Below are 15,360 nucleotides of genomic sequence, written 5' to 3'. Positions count from 1 at the left end.
CTTTGCACACTGTTTCTTCTCTCACTAAACCGGAACCTTCACCTCTGTGACCCTTTAGTACCATCACAGGGTGACACTCACACCTGCTGACGTGCCTACATCAAGTTAGTCCTGAGTTCATTCATCACCACGAAGATGGAGCTCCTTGGTGGCTTCCTACCTATCTTCTAGCAATGCCAGAGGGGTAGGACCATCTGCATAGGCACAGAGAGGCAAAAGAGACAATTCTGATGGGGTCAGAACATGGCAGAAGCAGTGGGACAGAAGACATCAGCAATGGAAAGATCCAGAACTTATGCCCTTAACTTGCCCACTGACTTCTTCACAATCTACTGGAAGAGCTGAATTCACTGGGAGCAAAGAAGAAGGGTCAATGCTGCAGGCATTCAGTGAAACTTAACCAGGTACCACTCCTGTGTCAGGCCCCAGAAGACACACTTACTCATGGGCTCACAACTAGAATTCTATAAACATGTCAGAGCTGAGGGAAGATAAAAGGCAAGGAGGGTGATGGGTCCTCTCTTCAGCCATCTCTACTTGGTACCTGGTGGGCATCTCCTGACGGGATGATATAGGCCTGGATTGGTTCTGCCACATACTCGGCGTTCCTCATAGCTTGTCGCAGCTGCCGAAGCAGCTCTGATGTCACCTTTGGAGCCATCCTGTGGTCTGCAACAACAGGAGAATTTGTTCCAAAACCAGCCTGGCTCCCGCAATTCAACTGACTAGTAGTTCAAAGCAAGCTAAAGGAGGGTACCCCCCACATCCCATCTTCCCTCATCCCATCTCCCTCATCCCATGCTCCCTCATCCCATCTCCCTCATCCCATGCTCCCTCATCCCATCTCCCTCATCCCATGCTCCCTCATCCCATCTCCCTCATCCCATCTCCCTCATCCCATCTCCCTCATCCCATGCTCCCTCATCCCATCTCCCTCATCCCATCTTCCCTCATCCCATCTCCTTCATCCCATCTCCCTCATCCCATCCTCCCTCATCCCATCTTCCCTCATCCCATCCTCCCTCATCCCATGCTCCCTCATCCCATCTCCCTCATCCCATGCTCCCTCATCCCATCCTCCCTCATCCCATCTCCCTCATCCCATCTCCCTCATCCTATCCTCCCTCATCCCATGCTCCCTCATCCCATGCTCCCTCATCCCATGCTCCCTCATCCCATGCTCCCTCATCCCATCCTCCCTCCTCCCATCCTCCCTCATCCCATCCTCCCACCTTCCATCCTCCCATGCTCCCTCATCCCATCCTCCCTCATCCCATTCTCGCGCAGCTTCATCTTCAAACTGACTACTACACCACCAGACTAAGCATGAAGCAGCCACAGACACTTATGTTTATAGTTATTAAATATTACTTCCAAACAGCCATTAGGTGGCAAGAAAAAGTTTGCCACTAAGACTCATTTTCCAATTATCTTGCACTTCTAGGATATTACTCTAAGGAGATAATTAAACAGATATATAAAAATATAGGTGTCAACCTTTGTTTATAGCTGTAGAAGAAACAGGAATTATTGGTTAGATAAACTATGATGCATAGAACACTAAGCAAGCCATGAAAACTTATATAGACCTAGGAAAATATTACATAGGTGTATGTGTGGGATGTATACTGGAAAGATGTCTAGGCCTGGTGGATAATTAAAAACATATTTTGAAAGGGCATATGTAGATTACTCTACTTTAAAATTGCATTTTAAAATGTACACATGCACAAAGAAGTTTCTAGAAGGACAATCACCCATGTGCTAAGAGTGGTTACTTTTGTGTGCCATAATTTTAGGTTTTCCATTATTGTGATAAAACACTACGACCAAAAGCAACCTGGAGTAGAGGTTTATTTCAGTTTAGAATTCCACCTCAGAGTACATCACTGAAGCAAGTCAGGGCAGGAACTCAAACAGGGCAGGAACCTGGAGGCAGGAGCTGATGAGGAGGCCATGGAGGACTGCTGCTTACTGGCCTGCTCCTCATAGCGTGCTCAAAGAGATGTCAAAATACGAAGAATAGTGATAATAAGTAGTCAGCTCTATATGGGACATCTGTGTCACCCACTGCAAAGCTCGGCGAGCATCACAGAAGAGGGACCTAAGGCACAGAGCCAGAGGACGGAGGTTTAACATACGACCTAACTGCTTCACTCCAAACGCACTGCAGCTGTGGTTATCCACACAAGACCTGCACAGGACGGGCCCCGGCAACATCTCATCACAGACAAAGCCCCACCCATCTCCGAGAGACGAGTGCCAGTCGGGTTTCTGGAAGGGCGCTGTAATTTTCCTCAGTGATGTAGCCACTGATAGTTGCCTATGCTTCAATAAATAACTCACCCATAGTTGTGTAAGCAACTCTTAAACTAAGTAGACACACATAACATATAAAAAGATATGAAAGTAGGTGATTTAATGAAAAGAAAGGTTTTAATGAGAAAGTGGGGGAATGAGTGTAATGGGGGTCAAAATGACTAAAATTATATAAATGCATAAAACTGCAATTTTTTAAGGTTTACTTATGTATATGAATGTCTTGCTTACATGTATGTATGTGCACTATATGCATGCCTGGTGCCCTTGGAAGTCAAAAGAAGGTGGCAGATCCCCTGGAATGGGATTTATAGCCACCTGTGAGTGACCATGTGGGTATTGGGAATCAAACCCGGGTCCTCTGAAAGAGCAGCCTGAGCTCTTAACTGTTAAGCCATCTCTCCAGCCCCTGCTTAGTAGGCTCTTCAAAAAGACCTTTACTCAACAGATACTGACTCATCCAATAGATAATAAGCCTTAGCCACAGTCCTGTGGCAACCTAACCAATGACGTCACAAAAAGCCAATAAAGCTGTGGTCAAGCACACTGTCCTCAGCCCATGCATTACTAGCGTAAAACACGCCTAGAATGCTAGATGTCAAAGTGGGATGATAAGGGATTTGTTCTTTAGAGTTGTTGTTGTTGTTGTTGGAGACAGGGTCTCATTAAGTATGCTAGAATGGCCTGGAACTCACAATTCTGCTCAGCCTTCTGAGTGCTGGGAACTACATGTACCACCATACCCAATTCAAAGTATTTCTTTTAATTTCTAAATTACATTTGTGTGTGTGTGTGTGTGTGTGTGTGTGTGCACGAGCGCACGCGCTCGTGCATAAGCAAGCTGGCTGAGCAAGAGCTGGAAGGAACATGACAGTAAGCAGTGGTCCTCCATGGTTGCTGCTTAAGTTCCTGCTTGAGTCTCTGCCCTGACTTCCCTGGATGATTGATTGAGTGACCTGGAAGTGTAAACTGAAATAAATCCTTTTTTCCTCAAGCTGTGTTTGTTTCAGTGTTTCCTGAGCAACAGACCAGTAAACTAGAGCACCAGCCCTTGATTTTTGAGACAGGATCTCTCTATATCCCAGGCTGATTTAGAACTTACTATGTAACTCAGCTGGCTCATGTTCACATCCTCCTCCCTCAGGCTGGGGTTGTAGGCAAGTACCACCATGTACAGTATTTTCACTGACCCCCAAAATCATCCATGCTCAACCTACCCATCCCTCACTCTCCCCCAGGCCCTGGCAATCTTTCATCTTTCTTACTATCTAGTTTAGACCTTCTCAGAATATTATTCAACCAGAATCATACAGTAGGTAGTCTTTTCGATCGGCCTCTCTCACTTAGCAAGATGAAGGTAAGAGCACCTCTTATCTTTTTAGGGTGTGCTATCTCAACTCTTTTTAGTTTGGAATGATATTCTAATAATTAGCTGTTCTGCAGCTTATTTATTCATTCACCTGTTGAAAGACAACTAGGTTGCTTCCAAATTTGGATGACTATGAATGAAGCCGCCATAAACAATCATGCTCAGGGCTTTTGTGTGGATATACTGTTTCAGCTTATCTGGGTAAACACCAAGGAATGTGAGAGCTCAATTACATGACAAGCATTTATTAGCACGTAAATAACTTTCAAACTGCTTTCCAAAGTGGCTTGGCCATGCTTCACCCGCAATGAACAAGAGTTCCCGTTGCTCCACATCCTTGCCAGCATTAAACACTGTTGGTGTTTGGGATTTTGCAACTCATTTTAAGCAAGTAATAAAAGATCTTAGTTATCGCCGGGCGGTGGTGGCGCACGCCTTTAATCCCAGCACTCGGGAGGCAGAGCCAGGTGGATCTCTGTGAGTTCGAGGCCAGCCTGGTCTCCAAAGCGAGTACCAGGAAAGGCGCAAAGCTACACAGAGAAACCCTGTCTCGAAAAACCAAAAAAAAAAAAAAGATCTTAGTTATCAAGAAACAACCTGATATACAGTTATGCATAGTGGAGGGGGGGTTCCTATGAGGCAGCTACATCAGGGGCTTCTCAAGGACGGACATGATTGCTGCAGCTTACACACACTGAACTTTTCCATTTGCTTCTTTCTCTTTCTTCATCAGCACCAGCACCTTGGGTTCTCACACTTCAGTTCTTATGGTGACCTCAATAGACTTCCCTACAACATACCTCACACCAGTTGTATGACTCGCTGAAAAACTGACCAGTTCATCATCTCCACCAGGGCAACTTCACCAACTGTTACAGCTCAGAGGAGTCTCAGAGCAGAATTACTCAAAGGAAGTATTGCTGGACACTGTCCTACTCACCACTCAATCATCATATCCATGTTCCTTACATTACAGCTGCTTCTGAAAACTCTCTTCAGAGGAACTTCCTTTCCTATTCTCTCCTCTACTTAGCCTTTATCAACTCAAGTCTCAGAGAAACAGAGATCAGAATATCTGGTCTGAAGCCAAGCCTGGAGGCCCAGACCTGTAATTCTAAAGGAGAATAAGGCAAAAGGACCACAAGTTCCTGGCCAGTCTGAGCAAATTAGTGATATGATACACTACTTCAAAAGAAAAGAAGGCTGTGGATACAGCTGGGGGCGGGGATTGGGGAGTGGGGGGTGCAGTCTGGGGGATACAGCTCGGAGTGGGAGCACAGCCCAGTGCTGGGGTGCTTGCCTAGTATGCACTAGGCTCTAGATTCAATCTCCAGTAGCACACACACACACACACACACACACACACACACACACACACACACACAAGAAGTATCTGGACTACTATGAATTCATCTTAGAACTAAGAGCACAGCTCAGTATTAAGCACTTGCCTAGCACCATGAAGCACTAGGTTCAATACCCAGCACTGCTCCACTCCCTAAAAGTCAAAACTCAATGCATATGTTAACACTCCTACTGAATCCAAAGTAAAACCCACTGTGAACTCGAAAGAATGCCTGAAAACATGGCTGTGACAACATTCCTGAGTTTCAGAACAGATTTATTACGCTTCTAATTAAACAAATTAAACCCCATCCCACTGTGGTGGGGAGGTGTCTCACTCTGTTTCCTATGCTAGTCCAACCCTCTTGTACTCAAGAGCGCCACCTACTGCAGCTTTCTGAACAGCTGGGACTACAGGCAGGCACCATCCCCTGCCTATGGTAATGTTTTCACATCAGGCCAAAATAAAGACTTCTTTTGGAGTACTGATTCACCCTTGGCTGCACGTAAGAACTACCTTGGGAACTTCTGATTTAATTGGTCTGGGGTGCAGCCTGGGCATAAGAAATTTTAAAAAGCAAATATCTGAAAGAGTCCACTGTACTTTGAGATCATTAATTTTCTTACACAATTTGGCTAATTAGGGCACATTCCGACCTAAGGATTTTGTTGGCACCACCTAGGAGTTCATAGCACAGCACCAAATGCACCAACACTGGCAGTTACTACCTCATGGACAAACTTAACACAGTCAGCAGCAAACATCAGCACCTCGGCTGGGAGCTGAAAACGATCAAGACCAAGTGAGTTTGGTCAAAGTCATCTTCAGCTTCCTACTCACTATCCCATCTCCTCACCTCCACACCCTGGCCTTCACCACTATTTCCTGCCTCTTTACTATTATCCCTCTCTGCAAATGGCAAATCAGGCCACCTTAAAACCATAAGCATCATCGATTTATTACAATTATGTATTTCCTTCCATCCACCATGACCTCAGCCCGCATGGCTAGTCTCAACATTTCCCCTTTTCCTGCCTTCTTATCCTTTCCGGCTCATCACATCGGTTGTTGTTTTGGGTCAAACGTAGCCACTTCTTTGTCACCTGTATCCTTGACATGACGAAAAAACTCCCAAAAGTACAACCAACAGATACATCCGGCATGGGGCAGTTGGCAGCAAGAGTAAAGTAGAGACCACAACATCAGACAAAGGTTGAAGTCAAACAGAAACAGCTCAGCCAGAGACCGCCACCGAGGTAAACACAGGACGAAGGATGGCTGAGTCGCCTTAGCCACGTAAAACAACAGTCTATGACAGTGACTGACAGCTGAAGAGGTGACACTGAAGGACAAAACCAGCACAAATGTGCACCCCAGCCACTAAGGTAGGAAAGGCACGTGACGGTCATAGCTGGTAAACTCAAAGGGTAATTCTGATGAAAACTAGTTATTCTAAGAGAAGCATTATGAGTATCTGCAGTTATTAGAGTCTGATACAGAATAAATTAAGAAGAAATGCAATGGGCTAAATGATGTAACAGGTATGTATCCTGCTTTTCCCTAAAGCAGAGACCATGTCATTTCTGTATCCATGCATAACTATGCACATTTAGATGGCTGAGTATCACAATGGTGTGTCTATGATCTTTTCAGAAAAAGCTACATAACAGTAAAACAAAAAGTTAGGAACTCAGACGATGCCATATTATAGCATCTCACTCCACATCCTTTTATTTTTCAGAAATGTTAGCAGCTGCCAAGAGCTGAGCAGTGTGCAGGGAAGTGGAAAGCCAAGAGCAACAGACCAGTCCATGACGTAACATTAGCCTACATTGCTAGGTGTTTTTAAATCATGCCTTAAAGAGAATGACTCATTGAAGTCTCTTGCATATGAAACAAGTTCTTAACCCTGAAGCCTTTATCACAAAAGCTTTGCCTGACCACACGGAAGGCACAGCTCACTCCCCTCGCTGGGTGGCTAGCACTAGACATGATAACAAGTGCGAAAGCACCACATGAAGGAACTCTAGAAATATGTGAACCTGGACCTGAGGCTCCAGCTGGGATTCCCATCCATCTTGTTATAAGAGCAGGGGGGCGGATACCCTCCAATTTCAGCATCCTAGATTATACCCAGATGTTCTTGTAAACAGAGTCTGTGTCTCTGCCTATATGGCTGAGATAGCTGAGGGCTATACATACGTTAGTGCTTGATTCTCACAATGATTCTTTCAAGCAAGATTTCATTATTCCCATTTAAAGGAATAGGGATTAAAAAGAATTAAGGAGTTGCCCAAGTCAGCTGGACCATCAAGAGCCAGAACCCAAGGTCTGTGCAATTCTCTAGTTCATGCTCCATTACCAACATTGCTAGGGGACTTAATAGAGGATTAAATGAGCCTATGACCAGTAGAATCAATACAATACTTGGGCTCTGCTCTCCAGCTGGCATCTACCACCTTAGCTCCCGGGGAACTCTTATCTCCTTCATACAGTTGGAAGTTTTCTTCCAACTCCAAATTTGATTATTTGGCCCTCGATGCCTTTCTTCCTCTTTTTCCTACTTCTCTCCTCTCCCTAATATAGCTCAAAATGAGCTGGACAGTCTGTATTTCTAGATGTAAAATTGCACACAATACCATTGGTATTCCCACAGCCACTTCAGGATGGAAGACACACTGCAATTCTGTTAGGGTAACCACAGCAAAGCGAGGCTAACCAGTTCTAAGAAGTAAGCTGATCTTGGAAATCCCTCCCCCACAAAAAAAGAACTTTTCCTAATTGCACACTGAATGTATACAGCACAGTAATATATTTTCCCATTTCAGAATCTGACAAAAGGTAGAAAGGTAATTTCTAAGATAATCAACAGGGACTATATTAGAGATAAAAGTTGGCACTAGAAGAACCAGAAGACATTTCAGTAACAATCTCCTCCACCCGCCACCATCACCATCCATCCCTATAACATGAAAAAAAAAAAAAAACCTGGGGCCAGCAAGACAGCCCAGCGGGTGGGTGCTTGCCACCAAGCCTGCCTTGAGTTCCAGTCCCAGGACTCACATGGTAGAAAAAGAAAATCAATTCCCACTAGTTGTCTCTTGACCTCCATACATGCGCCATGACATGTACACTCTCACATACATACACAATAAACAAATATAGTATAATAAATTTAAGTGGTAAATATATAAAAACAGTAACTGATCACCCAGGAAGCCAGAGGACAGCATGATTTTTAACTTCATCTTAGTCACACTCAATTACAAATCCCTTGACCTCTCTTCCCAGTCAATCTGAGGTTGGGACAGGAACTCTTGTGATATTTCATCTAATTTATAAGCAAAATTGTTGTTACCTCTTTCCACACTCTTGTCTCCTGAGGGTGTCACCTCGTTAGGTTCAATTATTCTTAAATTTCTCAGCTGAAAATCCTGGTGATTCGCCCTTAAAGAGAAAGAGCAGAGTGCTGCAGACTTTGGCCTCAGGAAACGTGGCAAGGCTCAGTCAGAGAAGGCGTAACTTGGCTGAGCAGCTTCCCTGGGTGAGTCAGAACTCTTACCCTGGTATCAGTGATGGCACACCGGTTTTGGATAAACCACCCTCCACTCTGTGTACCCCAGAGCAGGGAGCACTTCCCTATGGGGTACCCCAGGGCAAGGAGCACTTCCCTATGGGGTACTCCAGGGCAGGGAGCACTTCCCTATGAGGCACATTAGATTGCCATTGTTAAACATACCCACAGCAGCCAGACCTCTTCAGCTGACTACCAATTCATGAACTCTCTTCAATTACATCTAATCCCACACTAGACTAAGATTTATTTTCTGTAACTATGTTCTCAATGACGAGACTTTGCACTTGTACAAGGCTCTACTTCGTTCCATTTCACTCTTTTGTGGTGTCCCATTCTTCCACTCTGGTTTCAGTTTCTCCTCCTAACAGCTTGATCATTTTAGGCATTTATCTCAAACTTTCCACCTTGGATAGCAAGTCTTGTGTTTGTTGGATGTGCTGCTTTTCCCCATTGGTGGTTCACTGGGAGTTATCTTCACGGGCTGAGGGTGTAGCTCAGCTGGTAGAATCCCTGCCCAGCATGCAGGAAGCCATGGGCTCAATCCCTACCATTGTGCAAACCAGGCTGGGTAGTACATGCTCAAAATTGGGAGTTCAAAGTCACACTACACTACTTAGTTCAAGGTCAGCCAGGGATACATGAGAACCTGCCTCAAGGAAGTGAAGTTTATCTTCAGCCAGGCATTTGGTACACACCTATGATCCCAGCACTCCTTAGGAGGCTGAAGCAGGAGGAGAAGAGTTTGAGCCCACCCTGGGCTACAGAGTGAACACCTATCTCAAAAAGGGGTGGGGGGGTAGGGGTGTAAACTGTCTATGACAAGCTATGTCCTAGTTCATATGAGCGTTACTGTCACAGTTTGCAATTTTCACATTAACTTCTTAGGCAAACCATCTATAGGGACCCTGGATCTCAGGCATAAAGGCCTCCATCTAGATCTGATACCTTCCCAGTCTAAGTTCACCAGCATCCCAGGCAAGCTTTAAGTCCCTCTAAATCTGTGGCACCTGAGAATTCTCTATCACCTTCACTCGAGTATTGGCTGAGAACCTTCCAGTATCTAGATCTTAGTGTAGACACTGGTGGATGAGACCTCTGACTTATGAGTGGGCCAGGGAGACAGGACAGGGGAGAGAAAGCAACAGACACTGTTCTACAAAGCACGGAACGGAACGGAGGGCATGGGAGGTCTTTCTGGTAATACTTGCCATTTTAGCAAAGAATGATCTTTTAAAAAAGTGACAAAGCTAGCCATGTTCAATTCTAGAAGAACATCCCAGAAAATGAGTATAGCAAATACAAGGCCATGAAGCCTCTACAAGGATATAGGACAGAATGAAGCCTTGAATTTGTTGTCCAAAGTAAGATATGCCAGGGATCTCATAGATGTTAGAGCACATGACCTCAACAAAATGCCAGAAAAGAGCAAACACAGGTTTTATCCCAGGAATACAAGGTTGGTCAACATAGTAAATTTAATGTAAGACACCAGATCAGTAGAATAAAGAGCAAAATCAACATCTCAAGACATGGAAAAAAATCATTTGACAAATGCAACACCCACTGAGGATAAAAGTACTCAGCAACAAGATGGCTCAGCAGGTCAAGGAGCCTACAGCTAAGATGGATTACCAGTTTGATCTCCAGGACCCATGTAGTGGAAGGACAGACATGACTCCCCTAAGTTGTCCTCTGACCTCAATATGTGCACACACACAGATAAATAAGTGAATTTTTTTTTTTGATTTTCCAACCTAACAATTAGACCTACAAGATGTGTGAAAACTGAATGCTTTGCCATATAAGGAAGAAGCAAGACAGAAATTACTACTCTCTATACTGCATTTGTGGTTCTATCCTGGGCAATCAGGCAAGAAATGAACCAAAAGTATCCAGATCAAAAAACAAGCAAAATTCTATTCGCAATGCCATCGATTTGAGCAGACAAAACCCTAAAGAACTCACCAAAAACTGGAGTAACTGAACTCACCAAAGACAGTATGTAAAAATTAATTATACTTCCATACCTTTGCTCTCAACATCAAGAAATAAAGAAAAATCCCTGTTCAATAGCATTAAAAACAATAAAATACTTAATACACTTAGCAAAGAAAGTGTAAAATGCATACTGTAAAATATACAAAAGATTGGTGACATGTGAGTTAAATAAAACCTGAATATACAGATTCATAGATCCAAAGACTTACTTATCATTAATATAAAACTCGCCAGGTGTGATGGTACACTCAGAGGCAGAGCCCAGTCGATCTCCGTGAGTTAGAGGCCAGCCTTGTCTACATAGCAAGTTCCAGGACAGCCAGGGCTACACACAGAGTCCTGTCTCAAAAAGAAAAAGATGTTAATATAAGATTGAACATTCTCTATCAAAATTCCAGCTGGCTTCTATATATAAGCTGACAAGTGGATCCTAAAATACAGTAATACCAGGGACTGAGATTAGACAAAAGGGCCCCAATTATCTCAACTCACCAATAAAAAGATAACCATAATTTGAAAATGGTCAAAGAATATGAAAAGACCTTTCTTCAAATGGTCAAAGATAGACAAGATGTTCAACACTACTGAATGTGGTGGCTCACACAGGCATCCCTAAAACTCAGGAGGCTGAGGCAGGGGGACTGCCACGAATTTGAGTCCAGCCTAGACTTAAGTGCACAATTCTACCTCAAAAAAAAAAAAATAATAAAAATGAAGGAGGGAGAGAAAAAAAAGACGTTCAACATCACTGAGCATCCTAAGTCTGCAGAACAGCAATGATGGCTGGACTGGAGCTCAGGGGAAAGCAAGTGGCTCTCCCAGCATGCTTGAGGCCCTGGGTTCTACCCCAGCACTGGAGAAAGAAAGGATATCACTTCTCACCCACTAAGAGGGGGATAATCAGGGGCAGGAGATGACTCAGCAGTTAAGAGTGCTTACTGCTCTGGCAGAGGACATAGGTTCAGTCCCAGCACCCACACAGGAGCTCACAACTGCCTATAACTCCAGAGAGTCTAACATCCTCTTTTGGTCTCTGCTGGCTCCTGCACATACACACACTCAGGCACACGTGTGCACACACACACAAAATATTATTTGTTTATTTGTCTGAGACAGGGTTTCACTATGTAGCTGACTGGCCTGGAACTCACTGTATAGACCAGGCTGATCTCAAACTCACAGGATCCACCTGTCTGTACATTCTGAGTGCTGGGATTAAAGGCACGGGCCACAAAAAAAAAACAAAAAAAAAAAAAACACAGACAATAACAAGTATGGATGTGGATGTAGAAAGTCGGAACCATCAGGCATTGCTAATGACATGTAAACTGGTGCTGTGGCTTTGGAAACAACTCAACAGTTCCCTTAAAAATTAAATATGAGCCGGGCGGTGGTGGCGCACGCCTTTAATCCCAGCACTCGGGAGGCAGAGCCAGGCGGATCTCTGTGAGTTCGAGGCCAGCCTGGGCTACCAAGTGAGTTCCAGGAGAGGCGCAAGGCTACACAGAGAAACCCTGTCTCGAAAAACCAAAAAAAAAAAAAAAAAAAAAAAAAATTAAATATGAGCCGGACAGTGGTGGCGCACACCTTTGACCCCAGCACTTGGGAGGCAGAGGCAGACGGATCTCTCTGAGTTCAAGGCCAGCCTGAACTACAGAGTGAGTTTCAGGATAGCCAGAGCTACACAGAAAAACCCTGGGGGGTTGGGGGAGGAGGAAAAGAAAAAGAAATATGGTTATCCAACCCATGCAATTCCACTGGTAGGCATATACTCAAGAAAACTGAAAACATCGCCTCATAAAAACTTGTTCAAAGGACAATAGATGTAGCTCAGGAGTAGAACCCTTGTCCAGCATGCAGCATGCGTAAGACACTGACTGGATTCAACCCCCAGCACTGTAAAAAGAAAAAGTGAAAAGACACAATTACACTCAGGGGAAAACTGTCACACACACACCAAAAAAATACAGTGTATGATTCTATTTATATGAATGGCCAGAATGGGCAACCTAGAGAGACAAAGGAAACTTCTGGTTGCCAAGGGCTTAAGACAATGGGATGCTGGGGAAATGAGGAGTTCTGAGGAGGAGCCAGGGTGGGGAAAGGACCTGAAGAGATGACTCTATGGTCAAAACCACTTGCCGCTCTTTGCAGAGGACCTGGATTAGGGTCTCAGCACCCACATGGCAGCTCACAACTGTCTGTAATTTCAGTTCCAGGGGATCTGATGCCCTCTTCTGGCCCCCAAAGGGCTACTGCATACATGCAGTACACATAAAACTCACGCACGCACGCACACATATACACAAAATAAAAAATAAGTAAATATAAAAAAATGTATTTGGAGATAAAATCTGCTTAACATCGGTGAGGTATACAACTCAGTGATTATTAAAGCCATTCAACTATTCAGAAGCAAAGTATTACAGAATCAGAGTCCAGGCCTCTCGATGTCCCCGTCCCTCCTCAGTGTTCTACCCCTTCCAAGAACTTCTGAAGCCTAGACCCTCTCCAGATCATGAAGAAAAGGTACCTCGGTGGGAAAGAGTGTACAGAACACTCCCTGCTCCATCTGCATACGGTGGTTATGGCCCGAACTACTTAAAACTATACATTTGTCTCCCTTTTTCCCTCTCATTTTAAAAAGAAATCCCAACAGAGTTCTAGGTATGCATCCAAACTCCATTCCCAGTCTGTGATGAGAATCACACAGCTCTAATGCTTGAGCTGAGGCCAAAGAAGAACCAAGCGCTCAACGACATTCCATGAAATGAAACAAATGGGAGAAGCTGTGAGGGTGGGAGAGGAGGCAACAGTGTCTTCCTCCACACCGAGCCCACCCTCTTGACCTGAGGACCACCTTCTCCATTTCAGTCCAAGACTTGGAATGAGTATCCATCACTGATGTGCTACATCATGGATGCAGGCTTGGTTAGTACACGCCTCTGGTCATGACAACTAGTTCAGATAACATTTACAATCAAGTGAGTCTGGTTAGAGTAAGATCTAAGAGTCCTGCTCCAACCATGCTGAAGAAAGACCGTTTCTATGTGACTGTCTGCCTAGGAGTCTCACCATGCCGAAGTAGGACTATTTCTATGTGGCTGTCGGTCTAGGAGTATTTTTTGTTTTGGTTTGGTTTGGTTTGGTTTTCGAGACAGGGTTTCTCTGTGTAGCTTTGCGCCTTTCCTGGAACTCACTCTGTAGACCAGGCTGGCCTCAAACTCACAGCGATCCACCTACCTCTGCCTCCTGAGTGCTGGGATTAAAGGCGTGGGCCGCCACCGCCTGGCCACCTAGGAGTCTTGTAGGAAAAAGTCTGCCCAAGTCAAGAGCTGAGCAAACTAGAGCCCGAAGTGAAAGGGGAGGACAGAAGACGCCGGTGCTGGCTCTTCTGGCTTTAGCTTCACTAACACCACCCCAGCTCCATTTTACATCCTTCTAAAATGAAAGGAGTCCTCGTACACTGGATGGCACTGGAATTCTACCACTTCAGGAAAGCATCCTGAAACAAAAGGCCTCCTGTCCCAGCCTACCAACTGACGTTCAAAGACCACCCCCAATACTGTCACTCTATGGATCCAGCAATGACTACAGTCTGGTCCTCAATGCTTCCTCTCAGCCTTTAGCATTACATTATTTTCCACTTGCCTGACCTTATTTCCAGGAGAAAACTTCCAGAAAGGTCTATCCATGTGGACAGTTACCCGCACCCCTCCACAGTGGACATGTGAATTTCTGGTCGTACTTAACGTACTGCCACAAAACCAGGTCCAAGTCAAGGTAGGATTGAGGTCTGTCCACTCACAAAACACAAGCATAATATGGTCAGAATTCTACAAATAAGTCGGGCTGCAGTTTCTCATGAGTTCACCAGAGCCTCAACTGGTGGTCTTAGAGGACTGGTAAGCCTCTGTGGAGCACCACAGTTTTAATTCTGGCCTTTGTGTACTTATTTCCCACTTTTAACAGCTAAGTGTGCCTGGTTTGGGGGGAGAATAAACTAAAACATGTTCAACATGAGGCTAAGAAATATCTTCGCACTTCCTGTGTCCAAGGAGCACCTAGACCAGTTTCCTGGTGGGATTTTTCTGGAAGGTTATGCCAATCTGTTTCCTGATAGAGCTCCAGAGACCATTTGTGTGGGGAGGGCCCCGCAGCTGCCTGTCTCTGTGGAGGGGGTGGATAAGAGGTAAAATGCAGACATCAGAATGCTCAGGGTTGTAACTTTAGATTGCCGCGGGAAGGGGAGGGTGAGGACAGGGACACAACCACCTCTGGGTACCCGGGGTGGATTCAAGAGGGACCAACTTCCTGCAATAGCAGGGCCTTCCCTCCGGGTCGGGGTTGGTGAAGATCGCGGCCCGCCCGGGTCCCAGGACGGGATCCGGCCGCCCGGAGGTGCCCGCGGCCACGCCGGAAGCGAGCTGAGTCCTGCCCGGCTGCACGGATCGATCCCGGGCTCCAGCTCGGAAGGCTCCCGCCAGTCTTGGCCATCCCCCGACGGCCGCGGGCCCGCCGCTCCTCGCCCTCTCTTCCCTACCCTCCCGGGTGTGCAGCTCGCGCGCCCGGATGCCGGCCAGCCGGCGCAGTCCCCTCACCTTACTCGCGGTGGCTTTCTGGAGGCTGCCATTCGGCGGTGACGTGCCCTAGCCCACGTCAGGGGAGCGCAGACCAGCTGATCACCGGCGGCAAGGCGCGCGCACCGGGCAGGCCACGCCCCCCTCTGTGGCGTGCTCACGCAGGACCCCG

General features: G+C 45.7%; 1 protein-coding gene across 6 annotated transcripts in view; it reads right to left on the bottom strand.

Moving 5' to 3' along the window:
* Xpnpep1 (X-prolyl aminopeptidase 1) overlaps positions 1-15,338 on the bottom strand; it is a 51,658-nt gene extending 36,320 nt beyond the window's left edge. Inside the window, exons 1-3 of one of the 6 annotated variants that reach the window (XM_052762329.1) lie at positions 15,210-15,338; positions 8,392-8,480; positions 545-669 (exon numbers count right to left, since the gene is read on the bottom strand). In XM_052762329.1, coding sequence (XP_052618289.1) covers positions 545-669; positions 8,392-8,480; positions 15,210-15,241 — 246 coding nt within the window. In that variant the 5' untranslated portion in view covers positions 15,242-15,338. Of the gene's footprint in view, positions 1-544; positions 670-8,391; positions 8,481-10,817; positions 10,948-15,209 lie in introns of those variants that run through there. The other 5 variants (XM_052762330.1, XM_052762335.1, XM_052762332.1 and 2 more) reach the window with 5 other exon arrangements.
* Positions 15,339-15,360: the final 22 nt, after the last annotated feature.

This window comes from Peromyscus californicus, unplaced genomic scaffold (genome assembly GCF_007827085.1).
Source record: "Peromyscus californicus insignis strain IS unplaced genomic scaffold, ASM782708v3 Scaffold_4__1_contigs__length_199733344, whole genome shotgun sequence".
NCBI lineage: Eukaryota > Metazoa > Chordata > Mammalia > Rodentia > Cricetidae > Peromyscus > Peromyscus californicus.
The sequence above is the reverse complement of the archived record's forward strand: the minus strand, read 5'-3'. Positions and strand labels throughout refer to the sequence as shown.